Source organism: Canis lupus, chromosome 9, assembly GCF_011100685.1.
Source record: "Canis lupus familiaris isolate Mischka breed German Shepherd chromosome 9, alternate assembly UU_Cfam_GSD_1.0, whole genome shotgun sequence".
Lineage (NCBI taxonomy): Eukaryota > Metazoa > Chordata > Mammalia > Carnivora > Canidae > Canis > Canis lupus.
In genome coordinates this window covers 56906218-56922619 of record NC_049230.1, presented here as the reverse complement: position 1 = coordinate 56922619, position 16402 = coordinate 56906218, and the positions used below count along the sequence as shown (strand labels likewise).

Below are 16402 nucleotides of genomic sequence, written 5' to 3'. Positions count from 1 at the left end.
GGATTTTATTCCAAGCACGCTGGAGAGCCACTGGAGGGTCTGAGTCAGGAAGAAACATGAATATCACATGACTAGATGATAATTCCTTGTGCATTTCATTGGTCTGATATTCATCTTCCATAAGTAGAGGACAGCTGAGGGCTAGGCCCACTGTGTCTTGTTCACAGAGGCCCAACTCTGTAGCTGTCTTATAAATACGAAGTACAGGGAATGTCAGGATTTCACTCTGGACTCTTGCTTGTAAGTGGCAGGAAACCCAACCCAGGCTGGCTCAAGCAAAAGGAAGAATTTGTTGGGTGGCATAACAGCAGAGTTCAGGGGCAAGATGGCTTCAGGTGTGGCTCAAAGTAAGTGCTCAGGAGACATCACTAGGTTCTAGTTTCCCCGTTTACCTCCTTGCTCTGATTCTATGTGATGGATCCCATTCTTCCACATGTTCTCCCCTAGTGGACTAATGGTGGTGAAATTGCTCCACCTACTTTTCCTCCAAGTTCAATTTCTGAGGCAAAGAGCAAGTCTGTGTTCTTCATAATTCAAACAGGTTCTAGAATTCAGTCTCACTGTTCTTGATTGATCTCACTGGGGTCCTGTGGACCCTGAACGCATCACTGCTCCTTGGAAAGGTGTCATTGTCTGAGAAACCAGGCCTGAGCTGGAAATAGGATTGGCTCCATGGCTCCATTGGAACCAAGGGGCTAAGACTGAGGCACTGATTGCCCCCCAAATATGGAAGGAAGGCAGAGAGTCAGAAAGAGAGCTAAATGGATGCTGGATATCCAGAAGATAAAAGATATTCATTATATTCAGTCAACTGAAATTCAGATCTCTCAAGCTCATGAATCCCCTAGATGATTTTCAGCATCCCTCTCTCTCTGGCCAGCCCTGCAGATATCCTGCTCCTCCTCATGGGTCTCCATGGGTGTGTTCTCCTGCTTGGCTTTTGCAATGGCCTCTGGATCTGGGTTATGCTGTTTTGTTTCTTGTTCACCTGATCCCAGGTCTTCACTCTACAAACTGAGCCTTTCTCCTTGGGTCTCTCCCCGTGGGTGATGGCCCAGAGGTGTGTTTGCATGAAGCATCTGGGGAGCAGGTGTCACATAAACAGATGATTTGCATCCTGGTGCTTGATAGTTTGTTTAGACTCTTTGGCTGTGAAATCTGAATGTCTCAGGATTCTGGGATCATCCCCTTCCTACACACTCCAAAGTCTTGCAACATGGTTTAAACTAATTATATAAACAGGATTACAGGAAGAGGAAATAGTTAAGAGAATGACTGTACTTCAGGTACCTAGAAGCAGCCATTTACATAGAAATAGTAGAAACCAACAATTTAATAATGAATTTTTAAAGTCTAATTTCAGTTACTATATGTATTTTTAATTACAAGCTATCGTGCTTTAAGACACTCCATTTTTAACAATTTAAACAATTCTGAAGAATAGATGGTTACCACATATGTCTTGATAGTCAAAACTAGAATCTTTTTTTTTTTATATATCTTTTGAAAAGATTGCTAAGTAAAGCACATTTTGCATCATCTTAGGGCAAAAATTCCTTTCCAGAAGAAGACGATTCCAGTGTTATTTTTAAGGAAGGAAAAAAGAACAGTCTCCAGAACTCTGAGTCACCTTTTTCTTAAGAATGAGCACATATAGGGACACCTTGGTGGCTCAGTGGTTGAGCATCTGTCTTTGGCTCAGGTTGTGATCCCAGGGTCCTGGAATCGAGTCTAGCATCAGGCTCCCTGCATGGAGTCTGCTTCTCCCTCTGCCTGTGTCTCTGCCTCTCTCTGTGTGTGTCTCATGAAAAAAATAAATTTTTTTTTTTTTTAATGAGCACATACATTACTCTGCAAGAGTTCAGGGTTGTCCACTGGAAGAGCCAAATCTGAGTCTGAGAGCAGCCTCTCCCAGGTTGAGACCCTGTGGCCATGCTGAGGTGTGATGGAACAGAGAGTGAGGGGTATCAGCCCTCTGATGAGACATGATCATGGTTTAGGATAGTTCCTGAGAAGCTACCAAAAGTCTCCACTGAATAAATATGTCTTCATCATTTGATGAGATGCAGTTCTATGGGGCAGTTGAGACATTTCAAGTTGGATGTGGCTAAAATAATCCCATTCCAGTTCCTAAGACCAAACCTGTCTCATAAACACTCCTAATAGGGTGAGGTAAGTGTGCACATCAGGGAACAGGAGACCTGATGTGGCATCTGTTAAGCCCTTTTGTGACCACTCTTGGTTGTAGTGGCCTGTGGGGCACATGCCTCAGGCTTTGTGGTTCAAAGAGGTCTCCTCAGCTGCCCCCAAGAATGAAGCCAACTGCAGGTGACATCCAGGCAGTAGGAGCTTTATCCAGAAGTTGGGACATGTCCTTGAGCAGGGTGCAGCTAATTCCCCTAACAGGTAAAAACAAAACAAAACAAAACAAAAACAAAAACAGGCACATGGGGGTGCCTGGAGGGCTCAGTCGGTTAAGCATCTGCCTTCTGCTCAGGTCATGATCCTGGGGTCCTTGGATCAGCCCTGAGTTGGGCTCCCTGCTCAGCAGGGAGCCTTCTTCTCTTTCTCCCCCTGCCCCTTCCCTTCCCCACTCATGGGCTCTCATTCTATCTCTCTCTCTCTCTCTCTTCTGTCTCTCTCTCAAATCAATAAAATCTTAAAAAACAAAAACAAAAACAATACAGACACATGCATCCATTCACCCATTGTTTCCCCACCTGTCTCACCCTAACCATATAAAGTACTTGAAGTGGATTACTACATAATTACCCATAATGAAGTGGCAAAATAAAAAGAATTTTGAAGACTGAGTACCAAGGAAAATGTCCATAGTATACAGGAAGGCAGGCTCCAGGGTAGGTAAAGTGGCATATCAGAGAGCCTGCCTTGTTGGGGCAGCTGACTTCCCTTCAGGCTCTGAACCCTGATACCCAGAGCACCAAGGGAGGTGATGTAACTGATCTTGGTGGGCAAGAGTCGACTCCTTGGTGTTTGAGGCTCTGATTCTTTTGAATGAGTTGGTTTGCTTTATTGCTCAGGTAAATGCTTTGTTTTGAACCGCACCATGAATATTTCTCTTTTCTCCTATAGGGAACTGAACAGCATGGGGATCTGGTATCGAATGGGCAAAGTACCAAGGAATCATGACTCATCTCAACCCACAACACCTTCCCAGTCATCAGCTGCTTCCACCCCAGCCCCCAACCTCCCCAGGTGAGGCCTCGTCAGTGGTGTCTTGTGCTGCTATGCATGTCACAGTGATGTGGTCTTGAGTCTCACTGCAGAACATTTTAAAACACCCTCACCTCCTATCTACTGTAAACTGCAGAAGCAATACACCACTAGAGGAGATTTTTTAAAAATCCAATTAGAAATATTTGCATTACATGAATGTGAAGGCCATTCTGTATTCTGTCTTGTACGTATTCTGCAGGCTCCAAAGACAGCAGAATATGCAACTTTAAATTGGCTTGCAATTTATTCTAAAGAGTTCATAGCTGCACACAAACACATGATTTGTAACCATGTGGTTGGGAACTCTGGCCATAAGAAGGTAGAGTTCCTTCTCTGCCTTGGTCAATAGCTCATTGGAGGGCTGGTAAGTAATTTTGTTCATTTTCATATCGTTTTTTTTTTTTCCCAGGGAGCCACAGACCAAGAAATGGGTAGTTTGGGTTTGAGAGAATTGTGAGAAGGTTTTCAGGAGATGTTGGTTTCAGTAATTCCACAAAGAAATTTGGGTGAGCAAACTGGTCACTCTGCATCTGATTTCAGTTTTAATAGAGGTAGTAATGGTCTCTGCAAAAAAGCAGGTGATAAAAAGAATCTTTTCAAATTAAAAAAACCTCTTACCTCTCAGTACTTATCATGGTGAGCATTTCATAATGTCGGGAATTGTTGATTTCTTATGTTGTGCACCTGAAACTAATACAACATTATATGTCAACTATAGTTCAATAATAAAAAATATCCACTGCCTTACTAGTACTGAATTATTTGAGGGCAAGAAACAAACAACAATGAGGGATTAAATTTGAAAAATGGATTACAAAAGTAAATAAAACAAGAATTGGTAAGGCAGTGCTGTTTGAGGGCTGATATCACATACATGAGAATGAGTCTGAAAGCTTCCACATGGATAAAGAAAGATGAACAATGTCTGTCAGGAATAGACTGTGGAGCTCCTCCCGGGCACCAGGAAGTGTAGAGGAGAGGGTGGGGAAGCCACAGATTCTCTTCGGGCTGCTCCTCTAATTGAGGGTATGCCCCCACCTTAGAAGAGTGCCACTGTCGTGAGCCAGCAACTCAGAGGACTCTGTCCTTTGGGACAAACCCCATAAAGACAGTCTGGTCTTTCTCGTGACAGTTTCCACCAACCCAGAATGATACTTCAACTTGACTACCCTGAGTCTCCTGAAACTTGACAAGTAGTTGTTAGTCTCACTTTGGTAGGAAGAGCCACTGAGCTCCCCAGAGTCAGACTGAGCAGTGGAGTGTCTCCAGTTTCAGAGTACAAGGCTTGCCACTGCTCAACTCAGCATTTTCATGTTCCTTTCTCAATACCCAGGGCACCAGCACAGCTGCTGTCACTGTTAGCTGTGCTAGGGGTCAGCTCAGGCCTGTCACCTGTGCTTGGGCCAGCTCAAACCATAGCCCCAGAGTGGTCACAGCTGCTTCCCATTGACATCACATAGCCTGGAAGGGCCTAGATGTGGGCCCCACCTCCAGGCAGGTTATAACTTTGTGTTGGATAAAGAGCACTGATTCTCCCTGTTAAAGCAGGAAGAGCAACTTCCTCAGAAGCTTGCCAGTCAGCCAGAGGGCCCTAGAACGCAGGCCACAGGGAGCTGGGCAGAATGGAAGGTAGTGTGTCAGAACAAGGGGTTTATAAGGTTTATATATTTTATGCAAAACTTGTACAGTTTGTGGTTTACAATGGCTCCAAGGGAATTGGATCAGTTTTGCTTTACTTGCCAAATGAAACACATGTTAAAATTGTCCATATAAAATGTATTCCCACGTGACTGAGTTAAGTCCAACAGTATGCAGTAGGATCATCAAATGTCACACTAATGCTTCCCAGTAAACACCACTTGTCTGCCCCAAGCTCTCCTCTCCCATTACTGGGCAATAATTTCCAGGTGGCATGCACATCTCTGTGAGCCCTCCTAATGCCTTGGGGGAGGTTTGACGTCTTTGCTTTTTGTATTGTTTTCCTACTCAGTACCTTTGACTTTTAAAAATGAAGTGCTGATGTTTCACTCAATTTACACTGAAGGTTTATGAAATGATGAGCATCTTCTTTCTTGAAGCTTGAGGTCTGCCTTCTTTCCAGCAGAGGAATCGGAGCGCTTTCTCTCTGGTGGTGAGCTGCTTGTTATCCTGTGTGGGGGTCTGCAGTGGGCCCATAGGGTATAGGCTTCCAAATCCAGCCCCCAAGACCTCTTCTCTCCCCCATTCCTAAGTTTCAGATTTTAAGCTCAACTGGTTGTCTCTTCTGCCCTTCCTTTTTCATGTTTCTGTGCCTTTGCTCATGTGGACACCTGTGGAACAGTGTGTCAAATCACCTGCCTTAGATGTCAGCTCAAATGCCTCCTCTTCCAGGAAGCCTTCCCTGAACACCTTGGGGCTGGGTTTTCCTCTCTGAATGCTTCTTCCCAGCCATCATGCCTTCACCTTGGGTTTTGGTCACATCTTGAACCCCTTGAGGTCAGGAACCGTGTCCAGTTCCTGTTACCTCCTGAGCGCTCCATCCAGATCCAGGCATGCATTCAGTCTTGCAGCAAATGCTTCTCCAACAGCCTAGGACCCTCTGCTGCAGCCTCCCTGCCCCTGATGACTCATGAATCCCTAAGCACTCCTTGGGTCCTTCTCTGATTAGAGCATAAGCATTAGAAATACTTCCAAGTGTGGTCTTTTGTGTGGATGCAAGGATCCGGTGGCAAAGCAGGGGTTGGAGAGAGAGTATGGTGATGCAGTGCCCTCTACTGACCAGATTTGGAGGTGGCCAGGAGGACTGGCCTGCTTGTTCCGAGCAAGGGACTACAGGCCCCTTTCCCAGCATATCCCTCTGCAGATTGCAAGGGACCAACAGAAGGGCCAGCAGCAGACCTTGTTGCCTGCTTGAACTCAAGCTTTTGTCTCAAAAGTTAAAAACGTGTTCTGCCTCCATTTCTCATGTTGTCACTCATATTTCAAAGAATTCCATGCCATTTTTTGGAGAGCTGTTATCCCCAGCTTATTTCAGGCAAAAGGCTCAGTAGGTGGACTTTTTCAGAGTAGATAAGTCCTAGCAGAACTGCCCTCTCCTTTCAGAGGCAAGTGTCGGCCCTGGGAACAAGTGCTTTCTGCCTGTTTCCTTCCTCTCTTGCTGCAGAGAATGCCAGCTCTGGGGTTGTCCTTTCAGAATGGCCGGGCCCCTAGAGGGGTGAGGGAGCCCCTTTGGCTGTATCCAGGGAATCAAGCGAAATGTTTGATAAAGTTCGTGGCAAAAGGCAGGATGACCCATCTCGGCAGAGCTCTTCCTCATTCAATGATTCTTCACCTCACCTGCATACATCTCTGCACAACTTTCCTGACCACTTCCCAGTGAGAAGGGCATGCCACCTTTCTCCCTGGGTATCAGTGCTGCTCCACCCTCTACCTGTCTGCTTCATGCACCCTGATCAGCAAGGACTGGCCTTGGGGCTGAGGCATGGTCCCATCTCCCCATCTGTCTGACGAGCTGGCCTCAACTTGCAAGTCAGCCTGTTACATACAAGTGGTCAGTTGGTCGGCAGATCCAGGCTTTTCTGCTTCTCTTCCATGCTGCTGCCTTGGGGCAGAGTGTAGGTACAAGAAACATCTTCCCACTTCAACCAGAGCAGCCCCTGCTCCTCTCACACACCAGCTCTTAAAGGTGCTTCTGCTGCTGCTAGTTCCAAGGTTTGGAAAATATCTGGGAGGAAGGTGGATTCACAATTGATAGAGCACCGGTTGCCCCGGAGTATGGATAAATGAATGACTTCATGTCATCCCAGGAGGGGGCCCCTAGTGGACTGCTGCCCCCTGGCTTGCTGAACAGTGGAACCAGTGCCTTGATAAAGACATCAGAGGTACACTTATCAAATTTGCAGATGACACAGAGCCATTAGGGAGAGCTGATGTGCTGAATGACAGAATCAATACCCTGCATCTCCTCTACAGCTAGAACATCCTACTGGAACCAGGAGATGAAAGGTGATGGGTGGAAACAGACAGCACATCCCACCCCCCACCCCAGGTTAAAAAAAAAAATCAATTGCACAAGAACCGCAATGAGGAGACCTGCTAAGGCGGTGATTTGTGTGCAGTGACCAGGCTCGGCATGAACTGGGGTTGCGTGGAACTCAGCCCAGTTTGCCCAGCATGTCCAGGAGGTAGTGTCCCACACCTGTCAGGTTCATTGGGAGGGTCACGTCCACTGCCATGCACCACCTTGTAAAAGTTACCCAAATTAAGTACTGAATTTGGGTACGAGGAATTGCTGTTTTGACCTGAGGAGAGATAGGGCAGCTGGCTTTAGGTGTTTATATAGTCAAGCTGTAGAAGAGAAAGAAGTGTTTCCAGGTGGGGATGGGTCATTAGGCAGCCCCAGAAGACAAAAATTAGATCAAATGGACGGAAGTTTTAAGATGCTAGATTTAGGCTTAACATGTTCCAAAAATTAAGAAAGAATTCCCCAAAGGCAAAAATCCCATGGCACTGAAGAAGCACACTCCAGAGGTTGTGTGCTCCCAACCTCCGGCAGCTTTCAAACAGTTGGATTTTTAGACCTGCAGGGGTTCTTTATAAGCCTTATTTAGGTTTGTCTTGTCCCCACCCTCAAAAATTCAGACTCCTGGGGTGCCTGGGTGGCTCAGTGGCTTAAATGTCTGAAACTTGACCTCAACTCAGGTCTTGATGTCAGGGTCATGGGTTCAAGCGCTACATGGGGCTCCACGCTGGGTGTGGAGCCTACTTGAGGAAAAAAAAAATTCAGACTCCGCAGACTTGCATGGTAGGTCCTGCAGACATCTTGCCAAGGGTGACTCCGAGAAGCTCCAGCCGGTGAGGAGGGTGCAGAGTTGGTGGGTGCTTGTCACCAGGGTCTGTGTGTGCAGCTTTCAGCACTTCCTCATCATCTGACTTGTGGCCACTGTCCCCTTCTGCTCATCAATGCTTGGTGTCTGGGAAGAGGCTCAGAGAGCTGCAGAGGGCAGTGTGGCCCCCTCCCTGGGGTGGGGTGCACAGAGGGCCCCCGGCTGTGCTGACCCCGTGTCTTGCATGTATTTTGCCCCTTTCAGAGTCCATGCAAAATAGGTAGTCTGGACTCCAGAGTTCTGGCATTTCTACCTTATGTGGACCCAGGGCTTGGGCTGTCCTAGAAAAGATGGGAGTGTGTGGTTCTAGTAGCTCCACTAGTAGCTCAGGCCTGCACGTTGGCATGAGTCTTGCACTCTGCACTTCTGAAGGAGAAGGTGCCACCTCAGGCTACGGGTATGTCCTATGATCCTGCTGGGGACATTGTCCCTCCCCCAGGAGAAAGTGCCCCACCCCATCCTCCCCTAAGTTGCATAGCACTCACCACTTTGCCAGCTCTTGAGTCCTGCCCCACAGCCTCCACCTGAGAAGTGCAGCCTCAGGGGAGCCTCTCCCAGGTACCAGGCGGGGCTGAGCCTCCCTTACAAGACACATGGCGCTGCCCTGAGTTGTTCCGGTAATCTTCTGGTGATTTGTCAGCTCCCAGTGAGTTGTCAGTCACAGGTTCCAAAGTATGTTTCTTAGTGACAGACATAATTGTTCTTAACTTTTTGCGTGGATGTTATCAATCTGTGACAGATACTCTGGGAAATGGGGCATTTTGATTGCAGAAGATCTGTCACATGCATTTAGTCTTTCTCTCAGGGACACCAGGATTCAGTCACAACTTTTGCATGTCGATGTCAGGTTTTGAGAACATAGATCCTTGCTGACCTCAAAAACCGTTCCGTCACTCCAATCCTGGGGCTGTCATCTGAAAGGTTAATGGCTCTTCCTAAAGGAGAGAGACAATCACACTGCGAGGATCTGGAATTCAGGCTGTGCATGCCCAGGCTCGCCACCCCCCCCCCCACCCCTATCACAGCCATTGTCATCAGAAACCCATGAGCCGCTGTACTATGTGTCCCTGCCAGCTTCCCTGACCCCACCTTCCTGGGGACGTGGGATCAACTCCGCCACTTGATCAACCCACAGAATAAGCCAGCAACTGGGAGGGAGCCTCCGAGCACTGACTGGCATCCTGTTGGCTAAGCCCCTGTCAGCGTTCAGTGAAAAGATGGGCTTTGTGCTGCAGAGGACATGTGTCACCTGCCCTGTTGTTGCAGGACTTGAATCGGAGGCCCGGGATGGCACCCACCAGGGAGGCCAGGTTTTCCCTGTTGAGGAGAGGTGGAAAGCTTGGCACTGGAGACCTTGCTGGTCTGGAGGCTCGGCCGGTTTTCCTGTCTTACAGGTTTCATGGAGGAGGAGAAGCCTTAGCCTAGGGGAGTGAAGGGGATTCCAGAGTTGAAAGCTCTTCTCTTTAAAGTTCCTCATTTATGAGAAGGATTGTTTGTCCTGCAACAAGGTGAGATTAGAAGCCAAGAGCCGATTCCAGGGATTTCATTTCCTCCCCCATAGTAGTAAACACTGTGTGACCTGGATTCCGTGCTCACTCCCATATGAATGAGAGACAGTTTTGGGGTATGGGAGCTCCAGGGGAACCCTCTGCTGTGGCCCACTGACAGAGGGCTTGGGGCTGGCTCTTCCTGCAAGGGCCTTCAGACCCTTGCCCCTCCACACGACATGCCCAGGCCCAACTGTGGGTCTGGCTTCCCTTGGGATCATTAGACTTTCTTTTCCTTCACACGAAAACCACACATATTGTTTATTTAGCTTTGAAGATGGGATACACATTTTCATATCCTTCCTTGCTGTGTCACCCCTTTGAAGATGAAGACTTAATGCAGATGTTTTTCACACAGCCCAAGCACCAACACTGTACACTTGAGTTCCCTTCTCTTTTCCATTGGCACTTTCAATCCAGTGCATTCACAAGTGCCAGCAGCCAGGGGTGTCTCTGAGAAGGGCTGTCCATGGGGTCAGACCTGAACACTGATTTAAGTCAAAGTTAGACTTGAGGTTGAACTTCCTGGGGCTGAGGCTTTATTTCAGTAGCTCACCTTTACATTCTTTGCCAAGAACATTAAAGCCCTAGGTTGACTGCTGTCCTGTTGGGGTTTCCAGATTTGCACATGTTCTTTTTTCTTTCTGGAACCTTTGCTGGCTTCCTATTATCTGACTTACCTCCCACATCATCTTGCATTAATCAGATGATTCTCCTCTTGACTCCTGAGGACAGGATCCATCTCTGCTGTGGCCATTGCTATGTATCTCGGCCCGTGCCTGCCCCTGTCCTCCAGGAAGGGGCAGACCAGACTCCAGAAATCAGAGTTTTGGTCCTATCCACCTTCCGGCCTGGGGTAGCCTTCACCCCTTCTAGAAAGCCCGGCCTAGGCTGTTTTCTCCCTTCCCCTCCTCCGGCTGCTCCCATCAGACAATTTGGCATTTCACATTTTCCTGTCATTGTTACATGTATTTATGTTTGGTCTTATGAATAGGTTTGCTGGCTTATTGATGACAGGGATTCTCCTTTTCCTTTCTGTCCTTTAAAGTTTCAGAAAAAGGCTAGTCACACAGAAATACAGATGATAACATCGTGCTCCCGTGTATGGAAACTTAGTATGAAACTTACTTTCAACTGTGTCCTCTCTCTTAATTCTGCAATTAAGGCTTAACATGTTCCAAAAATTTGCAAGTTTCAGTGGAGTGACCTTTGAACACCGGGTGCCTGGCACATGGGAAGTACTTGGAATATCTGTTGAATATATAAAGTGAACTGCTTTAGAGACAAAGAACCAGATATTCATATACTTCTCAATCCCTCTGTCCATCTATTCTGCCAGAAAGATAGCCAGCCAGTAGAGACTTACATTATACCTGCTAAGTGTCCAGCACTTTCCAGTGATTTACAAATAAGAGCTCATTTAATCCTCATAATAGCTCTGTAAGTAGGCCACTATCATCACATCCACTTTAAAATGAGGAAACTGAGACCAAGGAGGTTAAATCCTTTCCCAAGGTTACACAGCTACTGAGTGAGGATTTGAACCCCCCCACGGCTGCCTGTGGCTTACAGACTGGGCCCTGATGCTCCCGGCCACAGGGTCCCTAGCTGTGAAGCAGCCACCCAGGTGTCCCAGCTGTCTTCACACTCAGCCTCTCCAGGCTCCTGAGCAGCAGCTGGGAGCCAAGGACTTCCCGGCGTGTGCAGGTGTGGGTGGAGGAGCCCATAGTCTTCTCTAGCCTCCTCTGGTTGGAAGCTGCCCATGCTGTCTGCATTGACACCCTTTTAGGAGACGTGTGAACGCTGGCCAGGGCCCAGCCCACCAGGGCAATAGAGAGTGGCTGAGGAGAACTTGTGGAGGCCATACACGACAGGGTCCTGGTGGCACAGCTCCCTCGAATGGTTTCAGAGCCCTCGATGAAGCAGGGTTACAAGCAGTTTGATCCTGGCGATCATGGGAGCGGTGTGAAGGAGACCTCCTGGGGAGGATTCTCAGAATATCTTTAAAATGCTTGTGTCACAGAGCTGTGACTGCGTTTGCAACAGGATCCCACCTCGCTTGTGGTGTCAGAATAATTTTGAAGGGAAAATTTCATTAGAATGCAGTTTGGTGTTGTTGGATATGAATGATGAGTTTAGGCTGAGCAATACACTTTTTGATATTAATTTTTAATATGGCTTCTTGGGAAGTCAGAGCTTCTATTTAATGAAGAATTGACTACTAGTCAATACAGCTTCCACCTCAGAGCTGGCCTTCCTGGCTTTCACTTTTACACATCAGGTTTTGATGAGGTATTTGCTGCTCGTAAACGTGGTATCTTTGTAATTTCTGTGACTCTGTGAGTGTCTTATTTTTCTCAGTGGTTATGACGGTGATGTGTGCTTTTGTTGTTGTCCTGGAAGCAGGGTTGTAAATGTGAAATGATCTCCCGTGCCTGGTCCGCGAGCACGCGCGGGCTCTTTATACAGGTTTAAGCTCCAGGGTTTGGAGAAAGGCCTTTTTTCAGTATTATGAAAATAGTTTTCCATGTGTCAGAACAGATTTATCAGTTCACTTTAGGGTCGGTTTTGTGAACCAGGCCATTTAGAGGAGGATATTTTACCTTTTATCAGAGTGGAAGCTGACAGTCTATTTGCAGGTAGCTCCGTGGAATATTTCACCTGGATCTCTCAGTGTAAATCTAGCCACTGAACAAAGTAAAAATAGGTGTTAAGTGAAATTTCCCATTTTACCCACCCACTCCCATCCCAGTGCTATTCTATTTCAAGGCAGGGTTTCAATTATTAATTTGGATATTTAATAAAAATCCTTTGCTTGCAGTAACTTTTAAAAGGCCCCTAGAATTTTATTTGGGTTGGGTTTTTGCCTGTGGGTAGGGTAACATTCAACTTGAATATCTTTCTTGAGCAGATGTTTTGTTTCCAGTTGAATAATAATGTTAATAATTATTAGAATAAATAAAATTATTATCATCATTTCAGCTACAGTTTTTTTTTTAGTGTCTTGTGCCAGGCATTGTACAAACACTTTATAGATATCGTTTTCATCTTTATAATCATGCAATGAGGTGCATAATGGGAACGAGCAAAGCCTTTAAGAAATGGGCAAGCTGCATCGGGAAGAGGTGGCGGCTGACCCAAGGGCAGAGCATCAGGACTCAGAGGAGCCAGGGCTGGAGCCTGGTTCCACCATCCATCCCTGCCTGAATTTTAGGTCTTCACCTCAGTGTCCCCTGCAGCCTCACCAGGCACCAAACGTTAGCCATAAGCCATTCCAGACCATGGTCTGCATTGCACCTCCTTATTAGTCATTGCTTTATTTTGCTAAACAAATTGTTTTCCACAGCTTCTGAGATTGAGCAAGAAGAAGAATGCGCCTTTGATTCTTTGTTAGAGTTTGTTGTTTTCTGCTCGGACTGTTCCCTGCCCACCCTGCACTCTCACGCACGTAGCCTTTTATGGATCTGAGTTTGGCAGTCTCCCTGCTCTTGAATTTTGGAAAAGCGGATATTTTAGTAGGCTGGAAGAAGATGAAAAGCTAGAAGTGCCCATATGTTCCTCGTTTTTAAAAGTAGGGTCAGTGAGGTTTAGAGACTCTTTAAATATTTCAGTTTATAAGATTAGACTAGATCAACTGGAATGGAAGTGCAGTGCCCTGGGTCCCAGACTTCGCTTTTTTCTTCATTTCTTTTATATGGGAGGTAGGTGTTTTGGCGTTGCAGGGTTCAAGTGTAATAAAACTTAAGTGTAGTGAATAAATACCATGATTTGGAGTGTTGCTGCAGCTATGAAGCTAGTCTCCTTTCTTTTTCTTTCTTTCTTTCCTTTTCTTTTTTTAAAGTAATCCATGACTTGAAAAATAACCGATTGGTTAACTGAAAACTCCAAAGCTTTAAAGTATAGTCTTTGGCATTTTTCTACAGAAGCATTTTCTTCATTCAGTTAAATCTTCACGGGTTGAGATTAAGCATCCATCCTCAATTGTCTGTTTGAGTACTTTGAAATTGTACATAATCGTGCATTTTGTTAAAACGATGCCAACCTTTGCACTCATTTTCTCTTGGATTAGGATTGGGAAATGGTGCTGGTTTGTCTCCATCCCACAATATTTGCAGAAGCTGGGAATCTGAGCAACTGCCTATCCCAACCCCAAGTTTCCAATGAGGGGCCCTTGGAGGTGACTCAATGCCATGCACGTGGAGAGAGGCAGGGCTGGGACCAGGTGTCACCTCCAGCTATGGTGCACCTAGCATCTTACACTTCTACGGTGTGTGGGACAGACAACATTTTGCTGCCCTTGCTTACCCCACATGAGGTCCTGGGAGACTCCCGGGACAGGGAGGGCTGTGGTCGCCAGCATACCTAAACAGGAGGGACCTGGACCTTCATTGTTTTCTGCAGCCCCGCCCTCCTCCACATAGAGTAAGTGGGAACTCTGTGTTCCCCAGCATTTCCTGTCATGTTCATTCACTCTTCATACCTCTTCGATTCTAAATTTCAGGAGTAATTTGTCACTTTAGAGGAGGGAGTCATTAATAACCATTATTTAGAACTGTCGAGCCTTCCTCTCTGTGTGTGAGTGTCTGAGTTAAGCATCCAAAAAATTGGCCTTGTTGGTGGCAAACAGGGCCTCCGTATTGACAGATCCTGGGCCGCCCCACCCCCACTGGCCTTTCTCACGTTCTAGTTATTCCAAGTCTGTCTTTAATCACCGAGAGGGTGGCGGCCGAATGGTTAAAGCACGTCCTCCTGGAATTCATTAATATTATTACCAAAGACCATGTTGTAAATTGTTGATTTTTTTTAACTGCTTGGAAAAAATTTCTCCTTAACTGTTTCATTTTCATGTGCTTTTAAAAAAGAAAAAAAGGAAGAAAAGATTTTTCTCATCAAATATTTGAAACAAAATAGTTGAGAAACCCTGACTTCATATCTCACTGGGTGTGGGCTCTGAGTGGTTGTCCTAAAAGAAACTTCAGTAGCATCTCAGTCCCCCTCAGGCCGTGGGATGGGGGCTGGGAAGAACCCCTAAACCTGCTGAAGGTGGTTGAAAGGATTGGCATTCAATGTATGTTAATGCACATTGTTATTCTTTAACATTAAAATTCCACTAAAGTAGTAATAATTACTGTTAATATCTTTCAGTGGAAACTTACAGTAAAGGAGCACTGGTAGAAACAGTATTTAAGGGAGAGCTGCCGGCGTGATAAGAATGCAAATAAGTGTTATTAGCCTAATGATTTTGCCGTCGCCATGGTTGTGCGGCAGCCAGTGTTGTGAATATGTCATCCGGCACCCGTGAATTTGGAAAGTGTGTCAAAACACAACTTCAATTAGTTTGCTCTAATTATGGCTCTGGAGAGTTTGTAACTACATCACTCCTCATTAAAAGAGATTTTCTTATATGGATTAATGTAATATACAAAGGAAAGTTTCAAAGTTCCCGACGCCGTTTGCTCCCGCAGTGAGCAGCCTCGGAGCGGGGCTGATGGATTCTGGGTCTGCTGCCGCAGGCCTGAAGGAGGCAGGGGGCCAAGTGGGGGACGCGAGGGGCTGAGGCCAAAGGGGGCCGTGCTGGCGCTGCCCGGAGCCCATCATCCCTCCATCCGGTAATCGGCCTCCTGCTAAAGCGGCCATCGCAGATGGAGTGCTGACAACTTCCACAGGAGGGTAAATGAACCCATCTCAAGCCTTTAACAGAAAACTGCTAATCCGAACTTATGGGGATGTCCCTCATCCAAAGCACCTGTGGAGTCTGGAAGCAGAAAGAGCTCAGGACCTACCATGGTCGCGTGCAATGTGGGAAGCCAGCTTTTGGTCCTGTCCTAGGGGCCTTGGGAGAGATTTCATGAAAAAAACTTATTTTGGGTCCTGCAGGATCACATGACATCTATGAAATGTCAAAAGTTTTGTCATACAGTGAAAGTGAGTACTTTAAGGGAATGCTATCTCTTGTCTAAACCGATAGATAGTTACAAATGCTGTTGCTGAGGGGCACCTGGGCAGCTCAGTTGGTTAAGCGTTCAACTCTTGATTTCGGCTGAGGTTGTGATTTCGGGATCGTGAGATGGAGCTCCGCAGTCAGGCGCCACTCTGGGTGTGGAGTCTGCTGGAGATTCTCCATCCCGCCCCTCCCACCCCTGCTCATATTCTCTCTCTCTCAAATAATAAAATCTTTTTTAAAAATGCAATTGTTGGGATCCCTGGGTGGCGCAGCGGTTTGGCGCCTGCCTTTGGCCCAGGGCGCGATCCTGGAGATCCGGGATCGAATCCCACATCGGGCTCCCGGTGCATGGAGCCTGCTTCTCCCTCTGCCTGTCTCTGCGCCTCTCTCTCTCTCTGTGACTATCATAAATAAATAAAATTTAAAAAAAAAATGCAATTGTTGAGCTGTTGGCATTTTGAAAGAAGAAAAATCCACATTTTCTAATGCTGTTACTGACTTCCCTCCCCTTGAACACCAGCAGGGCTCTGCAGTGCCCACCTCTACGAGGCTCCCCTAAGGCCTCAAGTCCACTGTACCAGGCTGAAAGTTTCCTTGAGCTTTGCTGCCCCTCATCACGCCCTCTTCTCCTGAGCAGCTGGCCACAGTATCCTTGGTATTCCCCAGTTTGAGGAGCTCAATGGCACATTTTAAATCCAAGAGTTAAATTTTACAGTGCTTGTTGAGTGTACCTGGAGTTTGGGTTCAACCCTCCCCCACCCCTAATTCCTATATACAATACAGGATATCCAAAATACAGCTTTGAATAT

At 46.6% G+C, this 16402-nt stretch overlaps 1 protein-coding gene across 10 annotated transcripts in view; it reads left to right on the top strand.

Moving 5' to 3' along the window:
- The window catches only part of MVB12B (multivesicular body subunit 12B), a 185700-nt gene that overhangs the window by 71952 nt on the left and 97346 nt on the right, over positions 1-16402 (top strand). For all 10 annotated transcript variants that reach the window (XM_038549342.1, XM_038549341.1, XM_038549333.1 and 7 more), the window contains one exon: positions 3094-3216. In XM_038549342.1, coding sequence (XP_038405270.1) covers positions 3094-3216 — 123 coding nt within the window. The remainder of the gene's footprint in view (positions 1-3093; positions 3217-16402) is intronic.